The sequence below is a fragment of the Sceloporus occidentalis genome, unplaced genomic scaffold, assembly GCF_023333645.1.
Source record: "Sceloporus occidentalis isolate IW3139 unplaced genomic scaffold, rSceOcc1.0.p SCAF_105, whole genome shotgun sequence".
Classification (NCBI taxonomy): domain Eukaryota; kingdom Metazoa; phylum Chordata; class Lepidosauria; order Squamata; family Phrynosomatidae; genus Sceloporus; species Sceloporus occidentalis.
The window spans coordinates 2,829,553-2,856,875 of record NW_028317085.1 but is presented as its reverse complement, the minus strand read 5'-3'; the positions used below and the strand labels follow the sequence as shown (position 1 = coordinate 2,856,875).

Here is a 27,323-nt window from a genome sequence, read left to right as displayed (position 1 = left end):
ATCCATGCATTTCCAACTTTTTCACAAGCTGCATGATCCAAGGCGTCTGATCTCCTAGCTGGCCTTAGACTATTAAAGTGGAAAGCAACAGAGGTGGCACAGATCAAGGATTTTTCCTTCTTACAAACGCTGCCCTCCACCCTCAGTCCCCTATTATGCCCGGAGGCTGGCCCTCCACCCTCAGTCCCTATTATGCCCGGAGGCTGGCCCCTATCCACAACACATAAGCCTCCTTTGCCACATTCAACGAACAGAAACTGATCATCCCAAGGTCTAGGTGCCAAAATATCATCTTCAAAACACACACACGGCAGGCTTTCTTCTACTACCATTCAAACAGCGTAAAAAAAAAAGCATTTCCGTCTTTAGTTGATTCCCTCAACATGAAGCATCCTTGGCAAAACTACTTTTTTTTATTGGCCTGGGGCATCTGAAGTATACATGCAGCCCTAACTCCAATTATTGGGCCAATTATTCTGATTTTCACATAAGACAAAAGACTTTGGTCAAGAAGAAAACATTTTGCATGTTGTCAACATGCTCTATGATTCAGTTTCAAATGAGATTCAATGAATTTGCCATGAATACTATTATTATTATCTTTTATTTATATAGCGCCAACAGTTTACTCAACAGTTTATATTCAAGGGGTATGACAAGACGAGAATTGACAGACTAAGACAAACCGATGCATTAGGTGGAGAGAGCCCTGCTTGCAAGCTTACAATCTTGAGGGAATGGGGTGACAAACATAAAGCACAGAGAAAGGGTGAGAGGTAGTGTGGTGGTTGTATCAATGAAAACGAAGTTCTAGCAGCTAAGATAGTATGCTTCTCTGAAGAAGTGGGTTTTGAGATGTTTCTTGAATGTTGGGAGGGAGGGTGAATGCTGAAGGTTCGTTGGGAGTAGATTTCAGAAATATGGGGCAGCTCGAGTGAAATCTTGTAGACGGGAAAAGGAAGAGGTGATAAGTAAGGAGGAGAGCCTTAGGCCTTTGGGAAGAACGTAGGGATCGATTAGGAGAGTTTTTGCTTATGAGGGCAGAATTATTATGGAGGGCCTTATATATAGTACCAGGATTTTAAATTTAATTCTAATAATAATAAGGTAACTGGGAGCCAGTGGAGGGTTTCACAGAGTGAGGAAGCAGAAGAGGAGCGCCGTGCACGGAAGAAAAGCCTAGCAGCAGCATTAAGGACAGACTGTAGAGGAGAGTCGAGACAGTTGAATGCCAACCAGAAGAGTGTTGCAGTAGTCAAGATGAGAAATGATAAGTGAATGTGGATTCTTGGGTGAGGAATGGGCGGATACGAGAGATGTTATTTTAGGTGCAAGTGGCAGTATCTGGCGAGGGACTGAATGTGAGGGATGAAGGAGAGGTATGAGTCAAGGATGACCCCAAAGGCATTGGAAAGGGCGATGATGTCTTGCCAGAGAAGGAACGCTTACACAGATATGAGGAGATCCAGGAGAGAGCTGTATCTTGAATGCCTACAACTGCATGGGTAGACTCCTCATTTTGAGGAAAGGCTATTTGTCATAGTAGGTACCCTGATTCCTATAGATCAGGATCTCCTGGTAAGGCTGTGCCTGAGCTTTCCTTCCTCATTGTGTCAATTTAGTTGCTACCAACTCCTTCCAGGCTATTTTCCTTTTGCTCTTTTACTCAGGCAGCCCTTACACATACTGTATCTATAACATCTCATTTGTTAAAAGGCTTGCAAACCACCAAGTCTCCTTTCACACATCTCTCACAAATGTCACATGCATTTTTTAGGAAATGGTAAAATGTTTATTTTGTTTCTGGAAATGTTTTGTTACATTTGTTGACTTAATTAAATATGAACTTAAGCCCTACTTCCATTTATAACCCTATACTCATTCTCCACTTATCAGATCTAAAAATGCTGCTTGCACAAGGTGTTCTCAGACACCAAGAAGACATTTCTCTATGTATGTGCCTAGTGTGTCTAATGGGCTATCTTCCACTGCTTCATACACAGTTCCTACCAAATGTTTGGAGTTTTACAAAACCATATCTACAACCCCAAAGCAATGCTACAAAACACAGCAAGTGCTACTATTAAGAAACAGTAAACTTACCTTGGCAAACAGTATGGACATGATAAAAAGATCCATTAGAAAACTTTCCGAAATACCGCGGTAATCAAATTGGAAAAAAAGGATTGTGAATCCTAAAGTTATAAACTGATGGCATGGGTTACAAAAGGACAATCTCATCAGCTTTATACCAGCTATTGATATGAAAAGGGCATCACATCTGTAGAAAACATGAATACACAGACATAAAACGATGCTCCTTACAAATGCAGTGAGAAATCTTGGAATGCATTTTTTTTTAAAATGTAAGAATCAATTTTAATTTGTTTTCTAGTTGGCAGGTATGCATAAATGGATTTTATATGCAAGAACGGGAATATGGGATTAACATGGCAAAATCCTTCCGACTGAACGGTGATCATTACATCTTTAATACCTAACTGGACATTTTTGGTGTGAATAACCCCAGGTTAGAGGTGGCAGGCTTGCATGCATGTTTCTTGCCCAATGTCAATTCATGCACGTGAGGAGTTTTGTGTTCATATGTGATAGAATAATCATAATCTGGTTCATCCACAAAGCTCATGCACAGTCTTCCTTGCACATGTATAATCATGTAGCAGGAGGATTTTCACTGAAAGTTTCAGTTTGCTATGAGCAAATTGTCTTGAGTTTCTGCAGAATGGTGTAGGTTCCCCTTTATGAAAAACACGAGATTATTCAATGGTAAAATGGAAGGACTGCATGTATCAGTCTGGAGGTCATCTTTGATGGATCACTGTAACAATTATTTAGCAAATTTAATAAAATCAATCCCACACACACAACAATAAAGTCTAAAAGATACACATTACTGGAAACAAAGCAAGGAATTAAAAAATATATCACCTTGTGTGTACAGAGTCCTCATAAACAATGTTTTGAACTGAAATGTATTCTTAGACTGATCATGAGTATTATCCATGAGGCCTTGGCTGGTCTGCAAAACACATCAATCAATTTGCTGCTGAACATAATAAAGGAAGCATGTGGCATGACAGGGGTTTTCTCTTAATCCAAAAGTGGTCTGAAAACCAATGGGCCACTGTTCCCAGTCGAATAAGCAAAAACAAGCAGAAGACCCCCAAAGGATGCATGTACAGCCAGCAGGTGTAAATTAAAATGATCAGCAAAAAAGTTATTAGACAATGCTATCATGCAACCTATTTCAAAAATATATCTACTACATTAGCATTTATTCAGTTAATGTATAATTAACTATAATCATCACGTTGTCAACTGGCTAGTTAATGGTGAAAGTGTTAATAATACTTAACCTAACTGCCAACTATTTAATGCTTTCTTGTGTGTGTTCAAATAAATGCCCATGATATTTTTGTATAATTTATGTAAGATGTTTAGCCTTTCATAATGCAAAAGCTAGTTTTTTGCAGCAGTACCCATTTCAAATACAATGCTTATGAGATGCTCAATATTATATAAAAAAAAGCAGTCAGAACATTCTAGGATACTCAATTCTTTATCTGACCAATGTGAAGATGAAATAATAGTTCTCAATTGTTTCATAAATACAGATATTCTCATTAACATTATGCATTTAAGTAAGTGAATATATAGTAACTTACTGCACTCCAAGTCGTGTCTTTTTGCTGACTGAAAAGGCATCAGTTGTCACAGCATTAAAAATAATTGATGGATACAAGATGTATTTTTCCACATAAAGAAGCCATATATTCTTTTTTTCATACCATGTTACTTGTGCAGCATCTAAAAAAATCCAAGGGGCCAGTTTCATAAAAGTACCCTGTAATGCTATAAATATGATAAATATATAACAATTTAAAAGGAGAGAGGATACATTAATAAATAAAAACTAACCCCTTAACATCTATTGACGGGTCAGGCACGTCATGAAAAAACGGTCACTTGGCAACCTATGACGTGCCTGACACGTCATTTCATTAAACAAGCTAAGAAAGGTCACAACCGCCACTGCAAAGGATTTTGCCACTCGCAAGATGGCAGCGCATCCTGTAAAAAAATTAAGTTGGAAAAGTTCGCCAGAGGGTCTCCAAACCCTCTAGAGAACTCTGACTCCACTTGCAGGTTGAATACAGGTACTGCATCCAACCATGCAAGTCAATGGAGCCCAGCTTTCTAATCACTATGTGAGTAGTAAAATATTTTGTTTTTTAAAAATGGAAAAAAATCTTAAAAACTAAAATAAAAATGGTTATTATGCATGAGAGGAACCATCCAGTTCCAGCAAAATGTAAAAAAGTCCAAAAATAAAAAAAAAAAAGTTTATTATTATGAGCAAGTGCTAAAATTAGCACTGTATCTTTCCAAAATCCTTGACATGGAAAGAGTTAAAGTAAAAGCATTTCAAATACCGAAATTAATGGTTTGATGGGGTAAATTAAAGATGGCCATATTAAGACATTTGGGCAGTAGGACCAGATGTAAAAGTTCCAGGTTAAAAAATGTTTTACCTCCCAAACAACCTGACAAACCTATGCATGGGGGGTATCACTGTACTCGGGAGATGTTGCTGAACACATATTGGGGTCTTGTTTGAAAGTGACGTACCAGAAGCTGTAAATCCATACCTGAAGCGCCATTTTGGTGATAAAAAATAACACAAAATAAATTACTAGCACAAAGTTTGACAAAGGGTGCTAGTAGAATTACTGCATGGAAAGGGTTAAAATACCAGCATTTGAAATACCTTGAGGTGTCTAGTTTTCAAAAATATATGGTTTGATGGGGTAAATTGCATTGGCCAGCTTCAAAGATACCCGAAATAGCAAATGTGGCAGAATGACCAGTTTTGGAAAAAAAATGGTTTTAAAATAGCAAAACGCTACTTGTGCCTATTGCCCAATAAGGCAAAAAAAAACATTCGGTATTTTTAAACTCGGGACAAATAGTAGAATCTAGTTAGCAGGTTTTTTCATTAGCTTTTTTTTGCATTATTTGCCGGCGCGTAGTGATGAGGGAGCAGTAAAGTGAGGTCTGAAGTGACAGACCTCAGGCTCCCTTATGTTGAACCGACTAGAGGGAGATTGTGATCTCCCAGCTAGTCTGCAGGCTGCAGCTGCTGATTGGGCGGCAGTGCGCCCCCCGCAGCTGCACCTGAGGTGAGCACGGATCTCTCTGCTCTTGTAAAGCGGGACAAAGGAAGGGATAGGCGGGACAGAGACCCAAAACCGCCTAAATCGGGACAGTTGGGGGGCATGCACTTGCTGCAGGCTTTTGCCCTGCATTTAAGACGGCCTTGTTGGTCGTGTGGCCGCATTGGCCACTTCAATGCGCGGCCACGAGGGCGTTTACTTTAGATTTAGGGCGGCCTGAAGGGCAATTGCCCCCTGCCCCTGCTTCACAGCCCCATACACAACAAACTGTATTGCACCGTGTGTTCTGACACCTTTCTAGCAGAACCAGCATTAACCTTTTTCAGCAATTTGTGCTACAGTAGCTCGTCTGTTGGATTTGACCACGCAGGCCAGCCTTCACCCCCCCAGGTGCATCAATAAACCTTGGCCTCCCATGACCCCGTTACCAGCTCACCGCTTTTCCTTCCTTGGGCCACTTTTGATAGGTAATGACCTCTGGAGACTGGGAACACCCCACAAATTGAAAGCTTTGGAGATGCTCTGACCCAGTCGTCTAGCCATCACAATTTGGCTCTTGTCAAAGTATCTCAGTTCCTTATGCTGGCCCATTTTTCCTGCTTCTAACACATCAACTTTGAGGACAAAATGTTACTTTGCTCCCTAATATATCCCACCCACTGACAGGTGCCATGATAACAAGATTATCAGCGTTATTCACTTCACCGGTCAGTGGTCATAATGTTATGGCTTTTTTACTTAAGATTTTTACTCCACTTAAGGGTTAACTTATTTAAATGCATTTACTTACTTTGCATGACTGCAGTGTGTTAATTAAAACCATACTATATAAAGCACCCCAGATAGTCTAACCTTTACTTGTGATTATATGTGACCATAATGTGATTTACCTTCTATTTTTTATTTACACAGGGTGCCCCTATAGCAGATAACCAAACTCTTGTATATTCTTATTTCAAGCTGTGAGTAATACTAACCAAAAATGTCTCTGTGTCTGTTTTCTTTGCTCTGAAGAACTGGATGTGACACCAGTAGCCAGGGGTGATGCTTTCTCAGCTGAGGAAGAACGTAATGTGCTACAAATCCTACAGTGAGTGCGAGGCAAGATAACACAAAACTGAAAAATGGCTGTAGGGAAAAGAAATGCACATAATTACAGACAGACGAGAAGTAGGAACAAACCTTAGCTACTAAATCTTTTTACAGAGTTACAATGCCTTCAAATTGCTGGTACTAGCCAAATGAAGCTTATTAGAAAATGTGTACAGCCACTTCTTGCATATATTTAACAAGGGAAAAATACATATTTTCTCTTACCACAACGTTGTCACAACTATTTTTATTTGTGAATCCACACCTCTCCCTCGCCTTCAAATGCCTCTCACTCTGATAGTGTCTTTTGTCTAGACAGAAACATTCTCATTGTATATCTTTACAAAAGAAAGAGCTCGGAGTTCACTGTACTGACAGTTTCCATTAGTTAGTGTAAAAAACAAGATTGTGCGATATCAATCTTAGAGCAGGGCTGGCATAGGAGCAGAGAGTGAATGCTTTCTGGGCTGCATTGATTTGGGAATTTTGGGAACAGTTCCTGGAAGAATATTTTTCTCTTTTTTGGTAGTATTTTACTTGGATGTGTATCAAACGAGTGCTAAAAATAGTGTTTTCCTAACCAACTATTATATTGATTGTAGACATTTTAAATCTTGGATTCATATTTTATGCAAAAAACATTCAAATTCCTTTTGCACAGACAGACACATTTACTATTTAAATACTCACCCTGAGTGACAAAAATACAGTGCTAGTACTGACTGCAAATGATAAAATAGCAACCACAGTACAGACAAACACATCTGACTTCAGAATTTCTTTCTGTAAACGTCATAAGATAAAGACAATATTTAGAATACAACTTACTGATTATTCTGTACTATGATACACACAAATCACTTTTAGATAATATGTATTTTTTTTTTTAATATACTGTACTAAACCAGATTACTGTCATGATTCAGGTGTAAAATATTAGACCTATTCTTCAAAAGTATCCTAATGTGTAAACAAATTGACCAAACAATTCACCTACACAGCACCACAATCCGTGGAGGTTATTTCATCAGGGTCCAATGATATATGTATAAATATGTATAAATGTTGCTAATGTGTAAGTGTGAAGGGATTTCTTGCTCTAGGAAAGCACAATAAAACGTAATTATAAACTTTAAAATAATAGCTCAGGAACAACTATATTACTGGGAAACACGATTTTAGAAAGTGTAGATTTGACCATCACACTTTGTAGAAGTAGGATAATTTTAAATGGCAAACATCAATGGCATTATTCTTAAAACACATACACGGGCTATTACCGTATTTGCTCGATTATAAGACAAGGTTTTTTTCAATATAGGGCTGCAACTAACAATTATTTTCATAATTGATTAGTTTGCCGATTATTTTTTCGATTAATCCGATAAAAATATAAATGTACATTTTTAGTTTATTTAAAATAATGATGTTAAAAACAAACAGCAGAATGAAAAACTTTCCCAACCTGCCCCCAAGTTATGCACGCATACAACAAAACTAGGGGCGCATGTGTATATAAGGAAAAAGAAATATATATAATAGTATAGTACTAGAAATTTGAAAGGTAATCCTTATGCGTATTACCTTTCAAATTTCTCATGAGGAAGCCCCCAAAAGGCAAAACACGTTGAGAACAGAAGAAGAAAGAAAAAACGCAGTAGTATTATATCACTGGAGAGAAGCTGATGAGGAGAGAAGCTGATGAGGACTGTGTTTCCTTTATCCTGGCTACAGACTTCTAAGTTGAATGCTCCACTGACTTCTACTATCCTGTAAGTGCATTTCTTTTGCCTATACCAACTACAGGAAGATACTGCATCATTTGGTCTTTTTACCGATTTATTTATAGATTTTAACGAAGCAATAAAGAACTAATTTTACTCTGAAGAGCCTCTTACACCGGCACCATTTGTGAGTTTATTCATATTCATACACATTCCTGATTTATATCGACAGTACTATACTATTATATATATTTATTTTTCCTTATATACACATGCACCCCTACTTTTGTTGTATATGTTTGTGAACACTGAGAGGAGTGTATCGTTGGGCTGCGGCAGTGTCATATTAGGGAAGTATTTTTATTTTTCACTTTCTCAAACACGTGATTGAGTGTTAATATTTGTATCCCCAAGTTATGCACATCTGAGCCCAGGCTTGCCACACTGCCTCCCAGATATGCCTTATACCCCCTGTATGCCTTATACCCCCAGATATGCCACTCCGCCCTCCCCAGATATGGCTTATATCCCCTATATGCCTTATACCCCCTGATATGCCACTGTGCCCTCTGATATGCCTTATACCCCAGATATGCCACTCGGCTGCCCCGACTAGACACCAAGGAGGGTAACCCTTGCTCCATACCCCTTGATGTCTAGTCGGGGCAGCCGGTGGAGGTCTGCACATAGACAAACCTCTGCTGCTACCCAGCACTTTCGCTGGAGCATCTATTACTGAGCTCCGGAAGGTCATGTGACGCCGGTGCTCCATCATAAAAGCCCCAGTGAAAGTGCCGGCAGTAGCAGAGGTTGTCTGCGCGCATACAGACTGCCCACCAGCTGCCAGAGAGGAGGATACAGGTAACCTGCAGCCGCCGCACGTTGCGCAATGTGCGCAGACAACCTCCGCCGCTGCTGGCCGGTACTTCTGCCGGGGCATCTATGGTGGATCTTAGTGTTATTATCCGACCTCTATTTGAGGTCAGATTAAAAGACAAAGGGTATTTGTCAGAGCATTTGCTCTGAAAAAACCCTCATCTTATATTCGCTAAAATCGATTCAACTAATCCAGGGGTGTCCAAGTTTTTTCTGCAGTGGTCCACTTAATCAAAATTGTATACGTGCGAGGGCCGCACTCATTTTTCACTGTAATTTTTAGCCTTTAATAAAATACGCAGATTAAAATAAAGTAAATGACACATAACCTTTACTTTTCCCCTCACTGATTTCTGGGCCTAGAAAGTTTTGTGACTACAAATTCTGGATAAGAAAAAATTAAATAGTTCTATATATTCTAGGGATGCACCAAAATGAAAATTCGGGACCGAAACCGAAAATTCAGGGTTCACTTAGCCGAAGCTGAAAATGATCCCCCACCTTTAAAAATAATAAAAAATCCCACACTTTTAATAAAAGTTACACACCAAAATTGCACAAAAAATTTAATAATGTTAATATATATATATATAAATTATGATTGTTAACAGCAATCTCAGGCATACCCAGATTCCAGCATGTAGTGGTTGGCTGGGCATGATAGGAGTGTGATTGCTGTCAACAATCATATATGAATTAATATTGTTGTATTTTTTTGTCCAATTTTGGTGTGTTAACCACACTTTTATTAAAAGTAAGTAACACACCAAAATTGGACCAAAAATTCAACAATATGACTTGGCATGATAGGATTGTGATTGCTAACAGCTGGAACCTAGGCATGATGGGACTGTGATTGCTGTTAGCAATCACACTCCTATCATGCTAAGTCAGCCAGTACATGCTGAAACCTGGCTAGCTGCCCCCTTGTGTATTGATGCTGCCAGCAGTATGGGGTCTGTACATCACTTACAGCCACCCTGTAAAGCCACCCTGTACCATGCCCCTCACATACACATCCATGCTATCACACACACACACTCATTCATTCATTTACAGATTAATTCCCTCAATCATGTATACTCATTCCAACAATGGCTGCCCCCACTTGACACCAGGGAGTCTGGAGCACGGGGGACAAGCCTTGGGATGCATCAGTAAATCGGGGGGGGGGGGGCATATAGGGGTATAAGGCATATCAGGGGGCAATTTGGCAAATAGGGGTGAATAAGGCATATCAGGGGGCAGTTTGGCAAATAGGGGTGAATAAGGGATATCTGGGGACAGAGTGGTGAATAGGGGGGTATAAGGCATATCATGGTGGCCAGAGTGGCATATAGGGGGTATAAGGCATATCAGGGCGGCCAGAATGGCATATAGGGGGTATTAGGCATAACTGGAAGTCAGGTTGGCAAATAAAAGGGGATAAAAACACAAAAATGCATGTTTCTCATAGTTTTTATTAGAAAAAGATATGAAAAAAATAGTATATATATGAATTAATATTTACTAATAAAACTTTTTTCTTATAGGGTAGTCTGATGTTCAGGTTTTTTCTTTTTTTTTTAAATTAAATATTCAAATTTATAATCTTATAATCAGGGTCGTCTTAAAATCAAGAAACTACGGTATATTTCTGCATGCTCCATCTAGTCCATAATGTACATGTAGGAGGTTACTGAAACCTTTGCAACTATGGAAGTTAGGTCAAGCAGATTTGTATCATATGAAGTAGTTTGTAAACATTTTGAGACTTTAGTGTGGGGAAAAAATAATATAGCTAATAGTGACCATGAATGATAATAAAAGGCACAGCCATGCTTATCCAGACATGTTCCGCATAGAAAAAATATAGTTCTCAGTTGCTTCTACTCACAAATCTCAACTATATGACTTCAAAGCAACAGATTAGCTGGCAAAAAGAAAATTTGCAGAGGAGAGGAGATACTTACTACTGAACTCTCAATATTTGCTTGGTATAGATCATCTTCCTCTTTCAAACTTTTCTGAGGTCTATTAAAAAGTTGTGGAAACTTAGTTTTTATAAGTGATCTGTAAAAAAAATATTTATATTTAGTCAACATATATATTCTTGGGGACTAGAAACAACAGTGTTTGGGGCAATACCTAAATGAAACAATGCTTTAAAATGATGGTAAAAGTGCCTTTTAATGCATGTTTCAAGTAATGAATGCCATGTCTTGTATAATACCAGCAATTGTATGGGAGCTTCTCGTTATCTTGGCACCCACATCATACACATGCACAGACACATGTACACCGATCACACATAACATTATGACCACCTGCTTAATATTGTGTAGGTCTCCCTTTTGCCGCCAAAACAGCCCAGACCCATCGAGGCATGGACTCCACTAGACCTCTTAAGGTCTGCACCAAGATATTAGCAGCAGATCCTCTAAGTCCTGTAAGTTGCAAGGTGGAGCCTCCATGAATCAGACTTGTTTGTCCAGCACATCCCACAGATGGCCAAGTCAACACCTTAAACTCATTGCTGTGTTCCTCAATCCATTCCTGAACAATTTTTGCTTTGTGGTAGAACGCATTATCCTGCTGAAAGAGGCCAATGCCATCAGGAAATACCGTGTCCATGAAAGGGTGTACATGGTCTGCAGCAATGCTTGGGTAGGTGGTAAAGCATCACACTGCTTCCGCCGTCTTACCTTCTTCCCATAGTGCAGCCTGGTGCCATGTGTTTTCCAGGTAAGCAACGCATATGCACCAGGCCATCCATGTGATGCAAAAGAAAATGTGATTCACCAGACCAGGCTAGCTTCTTCCATTTCTCCGTGGTCCAATTCTCATGCACCCTGACTGGTCTGCGGCTCGACAGCCACATACTTCTTCAGCAATTTGAGCTACGGTAGCTCATCATTTGGATTTGTCCACATGACCAGCCTTTGCCCCCACGTGCATCAGTGAGCCTTGGCCACCGATGACCCTGACGCCAGTTCATCGCTTTTCCTTTATTGGATCACTTTTGATAGGTACTGACCACTGCAGACCGGGAACACTCCACAAGAGCTGCAGTTTTGGAGATGGTATGACCCAGTTGTCTAGCCATAAAAACTTTGCCTTTGTCAAAGTAGCTCAGATCATCACGCTTGCGCATTTTTCCTGCTTCTAACACATCAACTATAAGTAAGACATTTTCACTTTCTGCCTAATATATCCCACACACTGACAGGTGCCACGATAACAAGATTATCAGTGTTATTCATATCATCTGTCAGTAGTCATAATGTTATGGCTGATCGATGTACATCCATTTAACAGATTATCTTTCCTACAGACATCTAGCTGTATTGGTGCATTTCTGTATTTCTTGACATTTGTGAGCTGCTGACTCATCATTTTAAATAAGTGCTGTCTGGACTTTACCATAAGGAAACATTATAAAGTGCCATTCATCCATATCGTCACTCTCTCTCCTTGTGTGCATCATAGTAATGCTGATTGTCAGGAGAGAAGCCAGATAAATAGCTCCCCCAGCGAGCCAGAAACCCCAGAGAGACCAGTTAACCCAGGATTTTGCGGTCAACTAGAAGCCAAATACCCCAAGTATTTATACATATACCATTTAAATGAATGTCTTTTAAATGTGCATATACACAAATTAAAACCATTACACCTACATTATAACAGAGGGATCACTTCCATGTCGACTCAGGTGATAAGAAAGTGCAGCTAAAAGACCACAGAAAGCTGAAAAAAGGGCAGGAATGTGTTGATTATCCCAGGGTTCCTATGGATAAAACAACAATGTTTTGCTTTTTCTAAAAACATACAGTAATTTATTCTGTATTATTAAGATTAATTCAGAGTAAGGATGCCATTCTTTTTTTATAGAGATTTCAATTTAGCAAAGATAAACTGACACTCAAAATTGAGTAATCCAGCTGGCCAATGACCATTTACTTAGAAATCAAATTTTCAGATTACAAATTGCATCAATCTGCTTAATCCAAAACGGACACAATATTTCAACAAAATAGTAATAGTATTTCTATGTGCACAAACAATAGTGCAGCACACAATACATCATAATCCTTGTATGCCTGTCTAGCCACAATTAATTAGTGTTATCAGCCAGATCCAAGGTGTGGTGTTAAACACGTTTGGTGTGCCAGAACAGTCCCGGGCTGCCTCTCTCTTTTCTCTTCTCCGTATTATATATTTTGAGATCCATTAGTCTTTCCTGATCATTTTCATTGTGCAAGCTATTAACATTTTTAATGTCTCTGTTTTGCCCGCATAGAAGTTCTCCACAAATTGGACCATTTTGATGAATTGATCCCTCAGAGTAAAGAAGGTGATATGGCAGAAGTAGTAGCAGGGGACTGGGAAGTTGGACACGTGAGTGGCCCTACTGCCACTGTTGCTGGAAATTCCCATTTCCAACTCCTGTATCTCTCCTTCACTTAACATGTCCTGTTTGTGCTGCATCTCACGCACCCTGCAGGAAAGCATGTCCCTTCAAGTTTTAAAATTATTTTTATTTTTAAGGGCCAACTTGCCCTTAACCCTTGGGTCACAGAGAGTAGAAAGCATGTACTCTGGGGTGTCCATGATGGCTCTCATATGACCTGTCAACTCCTCTATCAGCGTACTGATTAGAGGTTCCACGTATAACCTTTTTTTTTTTTTTTTTAATTCTCGGTCACATACCTGAATGGCTTCAGGACCGCCACCACCTGTCTGTCATGGTTCTCTGCTGATTTCAAATGAAAAGCCTTTCCTCCCTGTGTAAGGCTGACTCAGCCGAACATGTTCCTTCAGTTCCAGGCAAAAATCAGTTAATATGGTCTATATCTCAGTAGTTTTGGTGGCCTAATTTACGGTCTGACATAACTGCATACGTAGCTGCCTGATCCATGTGTGAACAAAATAAGTCTCATCGCCTTCCAGTGGACCGGCTCCAACCTATTCCCAGTGGAGAAAGACCATGGACCAATCTTTCCCAGGGCAATACAGTCATACTCATGATTGTTACCGGTTTTTCTAAATGCATTCCACTTAAAAAATTACCTACCTCTAAGGAGCTTGCATCTACTTTTGCTCAGGAGGTCTTTCGTTTGCATGGGTTGCCTCAGTTTTTGCCTTGTACCCAGGTAGCCAGTTTGTTTCCAAATTTTGACAAGTCTTTTGCACACAGATGGGAATCCAGCTCTCCTTCTTCTCCTCGCATACCACCCACAGTCTGATGGGGCAGTGGAACAGCCAACTCAGGCCCTGGAGCAATTTTTACGTTGTTATGCCGCAGACCAGAATAACTGGTCGGACATGTTACCGTGGGTGAAGTTTGCCCACAATAGTGCCATCAACGCCTCCTCCTGGTTATGCCCCTTCCTTGCGAACTAGGGGTTGTAACCCCACTTTTTGCTCAATACGTTTGCACCACAAGGGACACCGGCATTGGAGGAACATCTTCAGGAACTCCGCTCCACGTGGGTACAGGTCCAGAATGCCTTGCAGCATTCTCAGGGTACAAGCTCCAGGCCAATTGCAAAACGCACCCTCCTACCAGGTCGAGGAGAGGGTTTGGTTGTCTTCTTGTAATTATCGTCTCCACGTTCCATCACAAAAGCTGGCACCCCGATTCATTGGTCTGCTCTGTATCAACAGCAGGGTCAATACGGTCGCATATGCGTTAGTTCTCCCTTCCAGCTTCCACTTGTACCTTCAAGCCCTTGATATGCCCGGTTTCCGGTTGACAACCATGAAGAGTACTTATAAAAAGGTGTTATTATATTTTAACTGTTGTGTCTGTGTGGTTCCTGGTTCCTTACATTACACAAGGGCCTTTTCTCAATCTTCACAAGATTGTATGCCCCCTCAAATCAAGACCCTAGCTCCCTTGAGGCGGTCAAATAGTTCTGTACTCAGAAAGGCTTCTCATTTGAAATCAGCAGAGAACTGTGACGCTGCCCCATTAATTCCCATTCCCCTTTGCTCAATGGGCTGGATACCCCAATGTTCTGCACAGCGGACCTTAGTGAAGAGACCGCTGCTGCTCCATGATCCACTCCATCCTGTCCAGGGTGGAGTTCCATTGTGTGACAACATCTTCATGCAGATGGTGGGGTAGGCCTGCTCCTCCTTAAGCTGCAGGCTTGCCTTCATGCTACGATTAATCTTTCAGCACCTTTCAATCTGTTTCAAGAGCCTGAACTGCCCATCAGTTCAACAGCTAAAACATAGTAAAAATTTGCACAAGCACAGTCAAATGCCTAATTTTGTCACTAAAATTTATCAATGAATATAATAAATTACTTTGTGTTGTCCACAAGCTAGAGGTTTTGCTTAAATTCATTTTTAAATTGAAAAAAAACAAAACTCTAAAATAATGCCTCTTGCAGTCCTTTTATATTAATAAGGAACTAATATATATATATATATATATATATATATATATATATATATATATATATACACACACTACAGCGTCTCCAATCCACCCCAGTACATTTTCTGCACTACACTATTGAATTGACTTGCAGTAGATGAGTGTGGTTCTTCTTCTTGTAAAGTGTCAGAGTGAAGAAAGTAAAGAAAAAACCCTCATGTTATTGGACCAGTCAATCCACAGCCATAACCATGGCTACTTCTACCTACCAATCATTTATATGTACCTTACTACACACAGCCCCTTCCCACTTTACCTCATGAAGGAGCGTCAAAATGGGTTGTAATTGTGTTAAACAATTATGAATTATGAATCTTACTGGATTTTGCCATTTGTTTTTGTTTGTGTTGTTGGAGATCCTTCTCGTTATTGCAGATTTGTACGAACGCACGTTAATTTTTTTTTTAAACTTTGTACAAATCCAAATACACAAGTCTGCTTTGTATTAATTTTTAATGCATTTGCATTTGAAACCATCTTTAAGAAAAATGACTAAATATTTAAAACTGTAAAAAATACAAATTACACAGTTATTTTCAACATTTGCTGCAAAACACTTAAGCACAGACTTACCATTAATGAATAGATACAGAATCCATAAAGCATGGCTACTGCAACAATACTTCGACATAAACTATGCAGTGCTGGTGCAAACCCAACAGCGGCTAAAAAAAAAATAGTGTCATTTTTCTGTTTCTGTACATTAAATAAGGCCAGAGCCAGTCCCAGATCAAATAATAACACTGGCAAGAATACCATTAGGGCCCACAAATAATTTTTTTTCATTTTTAAGATAGCAAAATGTTTTGTTTCATTCTCAATAATAAAATATCAAACAGATATCAAATATCATATAGAACAGCTCTAAGCAACACAGAATATAGTATATCAAAATGTTTTATTTGTACAAGAATATCAGCATAACATGTACATCGTGCTACACTAAATTACCTAAATGATTTATAAACCAACAAACCCAGTTCATTAATTTGGAGGTTCAGGATAAACACTGAGACATGTTATACGTACATTCTGTGTCCCATATTACACATTGATTTTATATTGTGTAAGCTGTGGTTTTTGTTTTATTTATTTATTTATTTTAAATTCTCATCAGTCTATTTATTCATTGTATTTTGCACAGCTCTGTTTCCTCTTTCTTGCTCTGTACACTGCTGCCATGGCTCCTGAACGTGATGCCAAACCACTTTCGGTCACTGGAGGCAGTGCGCTTTGAAAGCGGAAAGAGAACACGCCTATGTGCATTCCGGATAGCGGGTCTCTTCTAGAGTTTTTCAGCAATAGATCATCGCAGCAATGCAATTCAATGCCCCTTTTAGCTGCATGGGCGGTCAGACAATAACACTGACCCTGGATATAACAGCATAAATCTATTGGAAATCTATTGAAAGTGTAATAATGAAACCCAATATACATTATACGTGATGTCATGTATAAGAACACATTAGCAGTATAGCGTGTAACACTTACCAGAACCACCAAAGACCAGGGTATCGATTTGTTCCATCAAGTATATAAAGAATGTGTTAATTTGAGGAAAAAGTCCCAACAGAGATAAAATTGGAAAACCGCTTACAAGCCCTGGAAATAAATATTAAATTATTATGTTTTATGGTAGACATTTATATATTTACAAGCAATAAAGAAAACCTTAAAAGAAACTTATTGACCATTAATATATTTATTTTCTTTAGAAACTGACAAATTTTATACAATCCATTTGGAAGATCATTTATAAACAGAAATATATATTTGTTATATGGCTTTGTAAACGTACACACAAACGACCAGGTGAAAAAAGTCAACATAAAATTCTATTCAATTAGTGCAATTGGACAGGAGATTTTTCTGTTGTAATGATCTGCTTCTTCATGGACATAATACCCTCACTCAGCTGAAAAAAGCCCCACAGAGGGCATGGAAGAGAAATCTGCTCCTTTTTTGTAGGCAACTTTTGCTGACCCTGTTTTGCGCATCCCCTGGATGGGAGTATTCTTTCTGGATAGGAATATTCCTTCTGGAGGGGCTTGCATTTAAAGGAAAATATCTTAAAATATATTTTCCTGTGCTTGATTGCTCTGCTGTTGACTGTTAGTCATGGCCCTTAAGCATGAATCACGAGATACTGTATAGAAAGACTCCCACAATAATTTCCTATCTTTTTGAGTTTTTTTATTTTATTATTTGTGTGTTTTATTTCATTATTCAAAAGAGGATACAGTTATGTACACAATCATATGCTGATTTGAAATAACTATTTTTTGGTAATAGAAGAGGGAGAGAAAGGAAAATGGTGAGGGCGGAAGACGGAAACGGGCATAGAGGGATTAGGAGCTGGCTCAATAGCCTTCTAATGAAATGTGGTAGGTGTAGCGACCCAACACAGTAGGGACACAATATGTATATAGGTTGAACTTGATGGACTTTGGTCTTTTTTCAACCTTATGAACTATGTTACTATGTATATCATTTTTAGTAGCTGGGGAATCTTTCTCAGGTGCGGTTGGTGGTGGGTGTGACTCTAAGCATGCCTATGGTGAATAAGAATAAACATGGTCAAAGTCATCTGACATATAATCCAACAAGGATATGTGGTGGGTATGAGGTTGAGAGTGCCCGCTTTAGCAGTACTATGATATGCGGTGTACTCGTCCAGGGTTTTGACTTTTTGGGTTTTATTCCCATTAATTCTTGCAAGCTACTCTAAAGTTCCAGGAGAGAATTCCAAATTAATCGAGTACAATGGAAAGGATACACGTGGTGCAGCATGGAACACAGTGTTTAAGTGTCCAGTCTCTTTAGCAAACTGTTCTTACTCAGGTAAGTCAAATTGCATGAGGCCTGGAAAACTTGATTACATAGCCACAAAATTTGCAGTAGTTAGTCTCCCTTGGTCCACTGGACCTGCTCAGGTTAAAGGAAGCTGGATATCCTTTCTTTTGAACAGAAACTAGGGTCTCCGGGTGATAGCCTGAGCCCAGTGTGCTCAGCAGAAGAGCTTTATCTGGATTTTTTTGCCTCCTGGGGTGTCTCAAGGGGCGGAGGCTCTTATTGTGGCAGAGTTGCCCGCACTGAAGGTCAGACCCATCAAGTCATGCGGAACCCATGGCTGGCGGCGAAGAACAAAACGAAAGGCGACTACAGATAGCTCTAAGTGTAAGAGACTACCATGACCATTTTCAATCTTGGATTGCAGTTTTACAGGGTAATTTTTATAGGATTTAGGAAGGCCTTGGGAGATACCCCAGGAAAAGCGTCCAGTCAATATGGCGGCCGACCAAAATTCTCCTATCTTTTTAAGCTTGTAAGTTACACATACTTAATGCTTACCGTTGGAAGCCTCCAGATCATCCGAAAAACTTACAGTGATTACGTCACAGGAGCCACAGTGTGTGTGTGTTGTAATTGTATGGTGTGAATGGCACAAATGTCATCTGACATCCTATATACAAGACATATATTGTCAAAAAAGTTTTGATGTATATATTGATGCAAAATGTGGCTTTATTTATGTGGTTCTAATGTCAGCACAGGTTAGACTAATGCTAAAGAAGTCCTCCTTATCCAATTAAATAATTTTCTCTATAGGCCTGTCATCAGTCAGACTGGGTGATTAAGCCATACAGCTTTTTATAACAAAACATCATGATAAAGAGTGGGGTTGTTTGTCATGTAGATTCAGTTAGGACAATACTGCTAGGTGACAGATAACTATCTAACATGCAGTTGTGTGAAAACATTATATTATACGGAATCTGTTTAAAAAAACAAAAGAAAACTTTTAATGAACTTTAAATGAATCTATTAAGAAAGGTAATTTAAGTTCTTCACTCTCTTCCATATACCACCCAGCATTCTAATATTTACCTTGTAATATATGCAACAAACCCATTTACTGGTAACAAGTATTAAGACGCCAACATCACATTATTCTTTAATAAATTTATATATATATATTATATATATATACACACATACATATTCAACAAAACCAGGAACAATTAAATTAAATTACTGATAAAATACTTACCAATAACTTGATCTCTACTCACTTGAAATGATTCATGAGTAAATAACTTTACACCATACAATGTGATCTGCTCTAATTTGGAACTTTTACATCCAGAATCCAGAAGCAAAATAAGACTGCACAACATACAAAAGTATATTGGCCTACTGTATGTGATTATTTGGTTATATCCCTGAAACAAATAAGAATAATATTACACTACATGTAAAGACATTTGCCAAGTACATCAGGGGACATACGAAAACGAATGACAAAATGGAATGCCCATAGACTATAATGGAAAGGAAAAGAATAATTGATTTTCAAATAAAAGTTTAAGACATATCATTTAGATCTTTGGCACACATACTGCCTGAGCACAGACACAGGATCTAAAAGTCATATTAAGTGGGATTATAGCTGTGTTCTATGGAATGACAGGTGAATGACAGTTTTGAGGGAATGCCCATAGGATATAATGGGAGAAAAATTTAACTTGTTTTTTTAGAGAAAACCCTCTCACATATCATATATATCTTTGGCACATATACTCCCCTAGTACAGACACAGGATCTAAAACTCATACTATGTGGGATTATAGCTGTTTTCTATGGAATGACAGGTGAATGACAGTATTGAGTGAATGCCCATAGGATATAATGGGAGGGAAATCAAACCTGACATATCATATAGATTTTTGTCATTTTGAACACTGGTGACACTTGTAATATGTTGGTCACCAGAATGAGGAATCTGCATACACACCAAAGGAACTCTGGTGCTTAACTGTGCCAGGAAGGGCCAGCTCCCCAGTAGACCAAAATAAAGGCTCCAGGCACCTCCCTGGTATTAAAAAAGACTACACCAAGGCACCAGTGCTGTCCGGAGCCGCAGGAATCTGTGTTAAAAGGAACCAACAAAATGTCTGTTTTAGGCGACATTTTCCCCCAAGAAGCTGTAGAAAATGTCTGCTCTTCCTCGCACCAAACTTTGGTAAATGTAGGTGGGGAACATCAAAATCTTTTCTGTAAGATTTCTCTAGCAGATGAAGTTGCTTATGGCTTCTTCAATAGCTTCATCGCAAAGCCACTGTCCAGGATCCAGTGTTTTCAAAATCTGTTCTTTTACGGTTTCTAGCAATTTGTTATCTGAATCTGTTGGTGGCAGGTTCCAGGGGGTTAAGTCATCCCATGCAACAAGTTCATTCATTTCATCTCATACTTACAGGCAATAGGAAGCAACTTCGAATAAAGTAAACATTGCCCTAGTAAATTAGATAAATGGTTTAACCCCTTCGTGACAAAGGCTGATTTTACTTTTTGTACCCTTCGTGACAATGGCCGTTTTAACATTTCTGCGCTGCTCGTGTTTAGCTGTAATTTTCTTCTTTCCCGTTTACTGAACCCACACACATTAGATATTGTTTTTTTCAGGACAAGAAGGGCTTTCTTTAGATGACATTGTTTTGATTGTATCATATTATTTACTATTAAAAAAAGTCTAAAATATGGTGAAGAATTTAGAAAAAAATTACTGTTTCTAACTTTTAGTTGAAAAATCTTTTACTCATCTATAAAAGGTAATGAAAAAACCTGCTAAATAGATTCTACTATTTGTCCTGAGTTTAGAAATACCCAATGTTTTTATGTTTTTTTGCTTTTTTCTACACATTATGGGGCAATATGTACAGGTAGCGTTTTGCTATTTCAAAGCCATTTTTTCCAAATCTGGTAATTCTCCCCCCCATGTGCCATTTCGGGTATCTTTGAAGCCGGCCAATGCAATTTACCCCATCAAGTCATATATTTTTGAAAACTAGACAGCCCAGGGTATTCCAAATGCTAGTATTTTAACCCTTTCCAAGCACTAATTCTACCATCAGCCTTTGTCAAACTTTATGGTAGTAATTTTTTTTGCATTTGTTTTTTTACACATATTTTACTTCAGGTATGAATAAACAGGTTCTGGTATATGTCACTATCATAAAACACCCCAATATGTGTTTAGCAACATCTCCTGAGTACAGCGATACCTCACATGAATGATTTTGCCGGGCTGTTTGGGGCAAAAGGGCCACATTTGGGACATGCGCATTTTTCAATGTTGAACTTTGGCATTTGGGGATCCACTGCCCATGCCTTATTTGGTACATCTTGGAGCCGGGCCATTTCAGTGTGCCCAACAAAACCATATATTTTTGAAAACTAGACACACCAGGGTATTTTAAATGCTGGTATTTTAACTCTTTGCATGCACACATTTTACCACCAGAATTTTTTCAAAGTTTGCAGTAGTATTCTTTTGTGTGTATTTTTCCCCCACACACCTATGTTATGTATGAATTTACAGCTCCTGGTATATGCCGCTGTCACACAACACCCCAATATGTGTTCAGCAACATCTCCTGAGTACAGTGATACCCCATATGCATGGGTTTGTCATTTTTGGGGGGAACTAAAAGGCCACATTTGGTACGTGTGCATTTTTCTAATTGGAAATTAGATGTGTGGCCATCCTTCCCCCCGTGTTAATTGGGACATTGTTGAACCCGGCCAATTCAATTTACCCCATCAAATCATACATTTTTTAAAAGTAGACACCCCATGGGCATTTAATATGCCGGTATTTTAACTCTTTCCATGCGAGAATTGTTTTAAGCTAATGTGCTAATTTTAGGACTATATTTTTTATATATATATTTTATTTTTTTTTCCTTTTTAAAAAAAAATTTAAAATTTTTTTTTCAACTTGAAGGTTCCCCTGATAGTGACATCCGTGGGAAATTATTTTTACATTTTACTGTTTTTTTTTTACTATTTTTTTCTAATTATTATTAATTTTATAATTTATTTTTACTAATCACACTGTGATTAGAAAGCTGGGCTCCATTGACTTGCATGGTTGAATGCAGTACCTGTATTCAACCTGCAAGTGGAGCCAGAGTTCTCTAGAGGGTCTGGAGACCGTCTAGCAAACTTTTTCACCTTTATTGTTTTTTTTCCCGGGCCGCCGCCATCTCTCCGGAGCGGTCACAGTCCATCCAAAGGTAAGTGTTTGGTGTCGCTGGATGCCTCCTGATCGAGGCATTCCAGCGACACCATTTAAGTTTAGGAGGTGATCGTTGATCGCCTCCTAAATGCTTTTAAAACGGGCGTCCATACAATGTATGGCGGTTGCTGACGCCCCGGGGAGGGGCCAGACATGGCCCCTGGTGCCGATCGTGGCGTTGCTGAATGCCTCGAGGTCGAGGCATTATAGCAACCCCGTTTGCATTATAGCACCGGCACGTCTTTAAACGGGTGCAGAAAGCGATCTACGTTTGCTTTCTGCACCCGTTTAAAGACGTGCCGGTTCTGGCACGTCATTTGTCATAATCAACTTGTTTTTCCGTGCTGTGCCAGAACCTGCAATTGTCATTAAGGGGTTAAATGTTATAATGAGGCTTAAAGTGATATTTATTAACTAAAATAAACTGAGATAGTGGGTTCTATCCAATTATGTGAGATAAATCAGTTGTTTTTTTTTACTAAATAGGTTGTATTTCCGTCTATGGCAGGGGTGTCCAAGTTGTTTCTGCAGTGGGCCACTTCATCAGAATTGTAAACGTGCAAGGGCCGCACTCATTTTTCACTGAGAGAAAATATGGCCTTTAATAAAATATGCAGATTAAAATAAAGTAAATGACACAAAACCTTTACTTTTCCTCTCACTGATTTCTGGGATTTCTGGGCCTACAAATTCAGGATTCTGGATAAGTAAAAATAAAATAGTTCTATTTATTTTAGGGATGCACTAAAATGAAAATTCTGGACCAAAACCGAAAATTCGGGGCATATAGGGGGTATAAGGCATATCAGGGGGGCATAAAACATATCTGGGGGTAAAAGGTATATCAGGGGGCTCAGCTGCATATCACTGGCATATAAGAGGTATAAGGCATATATGGGGGCAGAGTGGCAAGCTGGGGGTCAGATGTGAATAACCGGGGGCAGTTTGGTAAATAAAAAAAATTTAAACAAGGCTTTTTTCTCATAGTTTTTAATAAATATGAAAAATAGTTAACATATGAATTAATATTTACTAATAACTTTGTATTAAAACCTAGTTTGAGAAACACTGTGTTTGGGTTCTTGTAGCTTTTATTATTATTTCAGTAAAATAAGAAGGTGAATAGAGAGAGAGAGAGAGAGAAAGGCCATTTTATCCGATTAATCGATTAATCGAAAAAATAATCGGCCAACTAATCGATTATTAAAATAATCGTTAGTTGCAGCCCTATATTTCAATATGCTGATTTAGACATGTGTTAAGCTGGACCAAACTAGGTTTATTCTGCTGTTAAAACATTTCCAAATTAGCCCAGCATAATACATAATTAAATTGGTGACATTTATTTAAGGCTGTGATTAACCTGTTAATGACCAGGGTTTTTTTTTTTTTTGTTTTTTTTTTTACAATGCTTTCCAAAACAATATCAGATAAATTTCCATCTTTATTTAACTATGATTTCCTACCAACTCATTCAGTCCGTCCCTACAAACTATATATTGTGTTTTTAGAAGACAAGTAGGATCTTCATTTGAAAAAAATATTTTATACATAAACCATTATTTAATATGAAAAAAAAAATCTAAAAATAGCAAAAATTCAATTTTTCACAGTTTATTCTATTACAAAATATACATAGCCAGTGCAAAGTAAGAAAAAAATGTATTTAGGTATTTGCCTTGATTTTGGAAACACCTCATATGGCTGGTATTTATTTTGGTAGTTACTGGGCTAAACTGGGTTACTGGGATATATATAATATGCTTGGAGTTTAACCCACAAAAGTGGCCAGAAAAAGCTATACTGCTGTATAAAGGTATACAGTGCCCTCCACGAATATAGGCACCCTTGGTTTAAAATGAGCTAAAAATGCTGTGAAGATTTGTCTTTATTGTTTAACCCTTTCATCTTTTCTTCAAAGAATACACAGAAATGCTCTGCTATCATGGATATCAAACAATTGCAAACATAACACAGGTTTTTAAAAAAAAAAATTTAAATGAAATATATGTGTGACAGAATTTTCGGCACCCTTTTAGTTAATACTTTGTGCTTACCTCCCTTTGCCAAAATAACAGCTCTGAGTCTTCTACAATGCCCGATGAGGTTGGAGAATACATGGCGAGGGATCTGATTCCTCCATACAAAATCTCTCCCCCTCTTTTACATTTCAAGGTCGACGCTGGTGGACTGTCCACATGTTTTCTATGGAGTTCAAATCAGGGGACAGCGATGGCCATAGTAGGACCTGGATTTTATCAGCCCCAAAACATTAAAAAAGCTACCACCATATTTAACCGTGGGCATGTGGTCCTTTTCCATATGGCTACCTCTCTGTGTGCGCCAAACCCACTATTGGTGTTTATTGGCAAGAAAACTATTCTTTGGTTTCACACAACCATAGAACCCGATTCTATCTGAAGTTGCAGTAGTGTCCGGCGAACTGAAGCCAGTTGAGTTTGTTTTTGGATGAGAGTAGAAACTTTTTTCTTCAAACCTTCCAAACAACTTGTGGTGATGTAGGTGACGTTGGATTGTAGTTTTGAAGATTTTCTGACCCCAAGACTTATTTCTGCAATTCTTCAGCTGTGATCCTTGGAGATTTTTTTTTGCGACTGGAACCATCCTCTTCACAGTGCTTTGAGACAATATAGACACACAGACTCTTCCTTCCAGGTTAATTCATAACATTTCCAGTTGACTGGAACTCCTTAATTATTTCACTGGTGGTGGAAGTAGGCATTTTCAGTGGTTTTGCCATTTTCTTAAAGCCACTTATAGAAAGTGACGGCAGATAACAACCATTCGCCTCATCCAGTCTGCCCAACATCTTAAAACTTTCCTTAGTACCTGGCCTTATCTTATATCTAGCTTAACCTTATGCCTATCCTATGCTTTCTTAAACACCTTCTCTGTATTAACATCTACCACTTCTGATGGAAGGCTCTTCCATGAAGTCACTACTCTTTCAGTTAAGAAATATTTTCTGATGTTTCTCCTTTTAAATAAACTCCCTTTAAGTATTTAAAAACTTAAATCGTATCCTCTGAAATAATTACCCCTAAATCACTTTCCTCACACGTTGAGGTTAGGACCGTATCAAATATTCTATACTCTGCCCTTGGGTTGTTATGCACGGGTGCATTACTTTATCAATGCCACAGCTCTGACCATTTTTCCAGTTTATCTAAATCATTTGCCATTTGGCTTATCCCTCCAGGAACATCAACCCTGTTGCAAACTTTTGTGTCATCTACAAAAAGACATACCTTTCCATCAACAATATCACTAATAAAAAATATTTCCCATTTTGTGAAGCTCAACAATCTTTTGCCCCACATCACAGCCATATTTTTTGGTTTTACCCATTATGATCAATGACTAAGGGAATTTGGCCTATGTGTTACCTAATATTTATACCCCTGTGAAACAGGAAGTCATGGTTGAGCAACTTCCTATTCCAAGTCATCCAGATGTACTAAAAAATGTAAACTATCAATGGAAACATACGTAAAGACAAATTTTCACAGCATTATTTGCTCATATTTACAAAGGGTGTCAATATTAGTGGAGGGCACTGTATACCTTTATACAGCAGTATAGCTTTTTCTATACTTTTGGAGCCCAACTATAATTATATATATATATATATATATATATATATATATATATATGTTTGAAAACAGTGATGCACATCTTTCATATTTTGCCGAGTAACTACCGATATAAATATAAATACCAGGCATAGGAGGTGTTTCCAAAATCAAGGTAAATACCTAAATATAGTTAGATTTTTTATTCTACTTACTTTACACTGGCTATGTATATTTTTTAATTGAAGCAACTGTGAAAAGAATGGTATTTTTTTTGCATTTTTTAGAATTTGTTTTCAATATTAAATGGTTTGTGTATATAAGATCCTACTTGTCCTCTAAAAACTCAATATATAATTTGTGGGGATGCACTGAATGAGTTGGTAGGAAATTATAGATGAATAAAGATGGAAATTTATCTGGTAGTTTTTTGGAAAGCATTGTAAAATAAACGCTGGGGTTAATCACATCCTTTAAATAAATGTCACCAATTTAATTATGTATTATTCAGGGCTAATTTGTGAATGTTTTAACAGCCAAATAAACCTAGGTTGGTCCAGCTTAACACATGTCTAAATCAGCATATTGAAATATCCAGCTCTATTCAGAGGCTTAAATTAATCTATCTCAGCTCATTGAATACCATAGACGGAAATACAACCTATTTAGTCAAAAAAACAATAACTGATTAATCTCACATAATTGGATAGAACCCACTATCTCAGTTTATTTTAGTTAATAAATATCACTTTAAGCCTCATTATAACATTTAAACCATTTATCTAATTTACTAGGGCAATGTTTACTTTATTCGAAGTTGCTTCCTATTGCCTGTAAGTATGAGATGTTTACTTTAGTTAGTGCAGAATGCAGAATTTGCTTTTGCAGCTCAGTTATACTGGCCACATAGTCATATAGCCATAATTGAGTTTGATATTTCCATCAAATCCTTGGGCCAACTGCCTAAACACTCAACGCCAAAGAAGGATGGGCATGAAATGAATGAACTTGTTGCATGAGATGACTTAACCCCCTGGAACCTGCCACCAACAGATTCAGATAACAAATTGCTAGAAACAGTAAAAGAACAAATTTTGAAAACACTGGATCCTGGACAATGGCTTTGCGATGAAGCTATTGAAGAAGCCATAAGCAACTTCATCTGCCAGAGAAATCTTACAGAAAAGATTTTGATGTGCCCCACCTACATTTACCAAAGTTTGGTGCGAGGAAGAGCAGACATTTTCTACAGCTTCTTGGGGGAAAATGTCCCCTTAAACAAAGACATTTTGTTGGTTCCTTTTAACACGGATTCCTGGGGCTCCGGACAGCACTGGT

The 27,323-nt window shown here is 38.3% G+C and overlaps 1 protein-coding gene across 1 annotated transcript in view; it reads right to left on the bottom strand.

The window, feature by feature from the left end:
* Positions 1–27,323, bottom strand: part of LOC149283402 (pecanex-like protein 2) — a 65,457-nt gene that overhangs the window by 18,963 nt on the left and 19,171 nt on the right. The window contains exons 9-18 of the mRNA XM_089497629.1: positions 19,366–19,537; positions 16,970–16,985; positions 16,806–16,906; positions 15,888–15,979; positions 12,544–12,653; positions 10,840–10,900; positions 6,978–7,070; positions 6,173–6,323; positions 3,687–3,828; positions 2,104–2,281 (exon numbers count right to left, since the gene is read on the bottom strand). Of these exons, the coding sequence (XP_089353755.1) occupies positions 2,104–2,281; positions 3,687–3,828; positions 6,173–6,323; positions 6,978–7,070; positions 10,840–10,900; positions 12,544–12,653; positions 15,888–15,979; positions 16,806–16,906; positions 16,970–16,985; positions 19,366–19,537 (1,116 nt within the window). The remainder of the gene's footprint in view (positions 1–2,103; positions 2,282–3,686; positions 3,829–6,172; positions 6,324–6,977; positions 7,071–10,839; positions 10,901–12,543; positions 12,654–15,887; positions 15,980–16,805; positions 16,907–16,969; positions 16,986–19,365; positions 19,538–27,323) is intronic.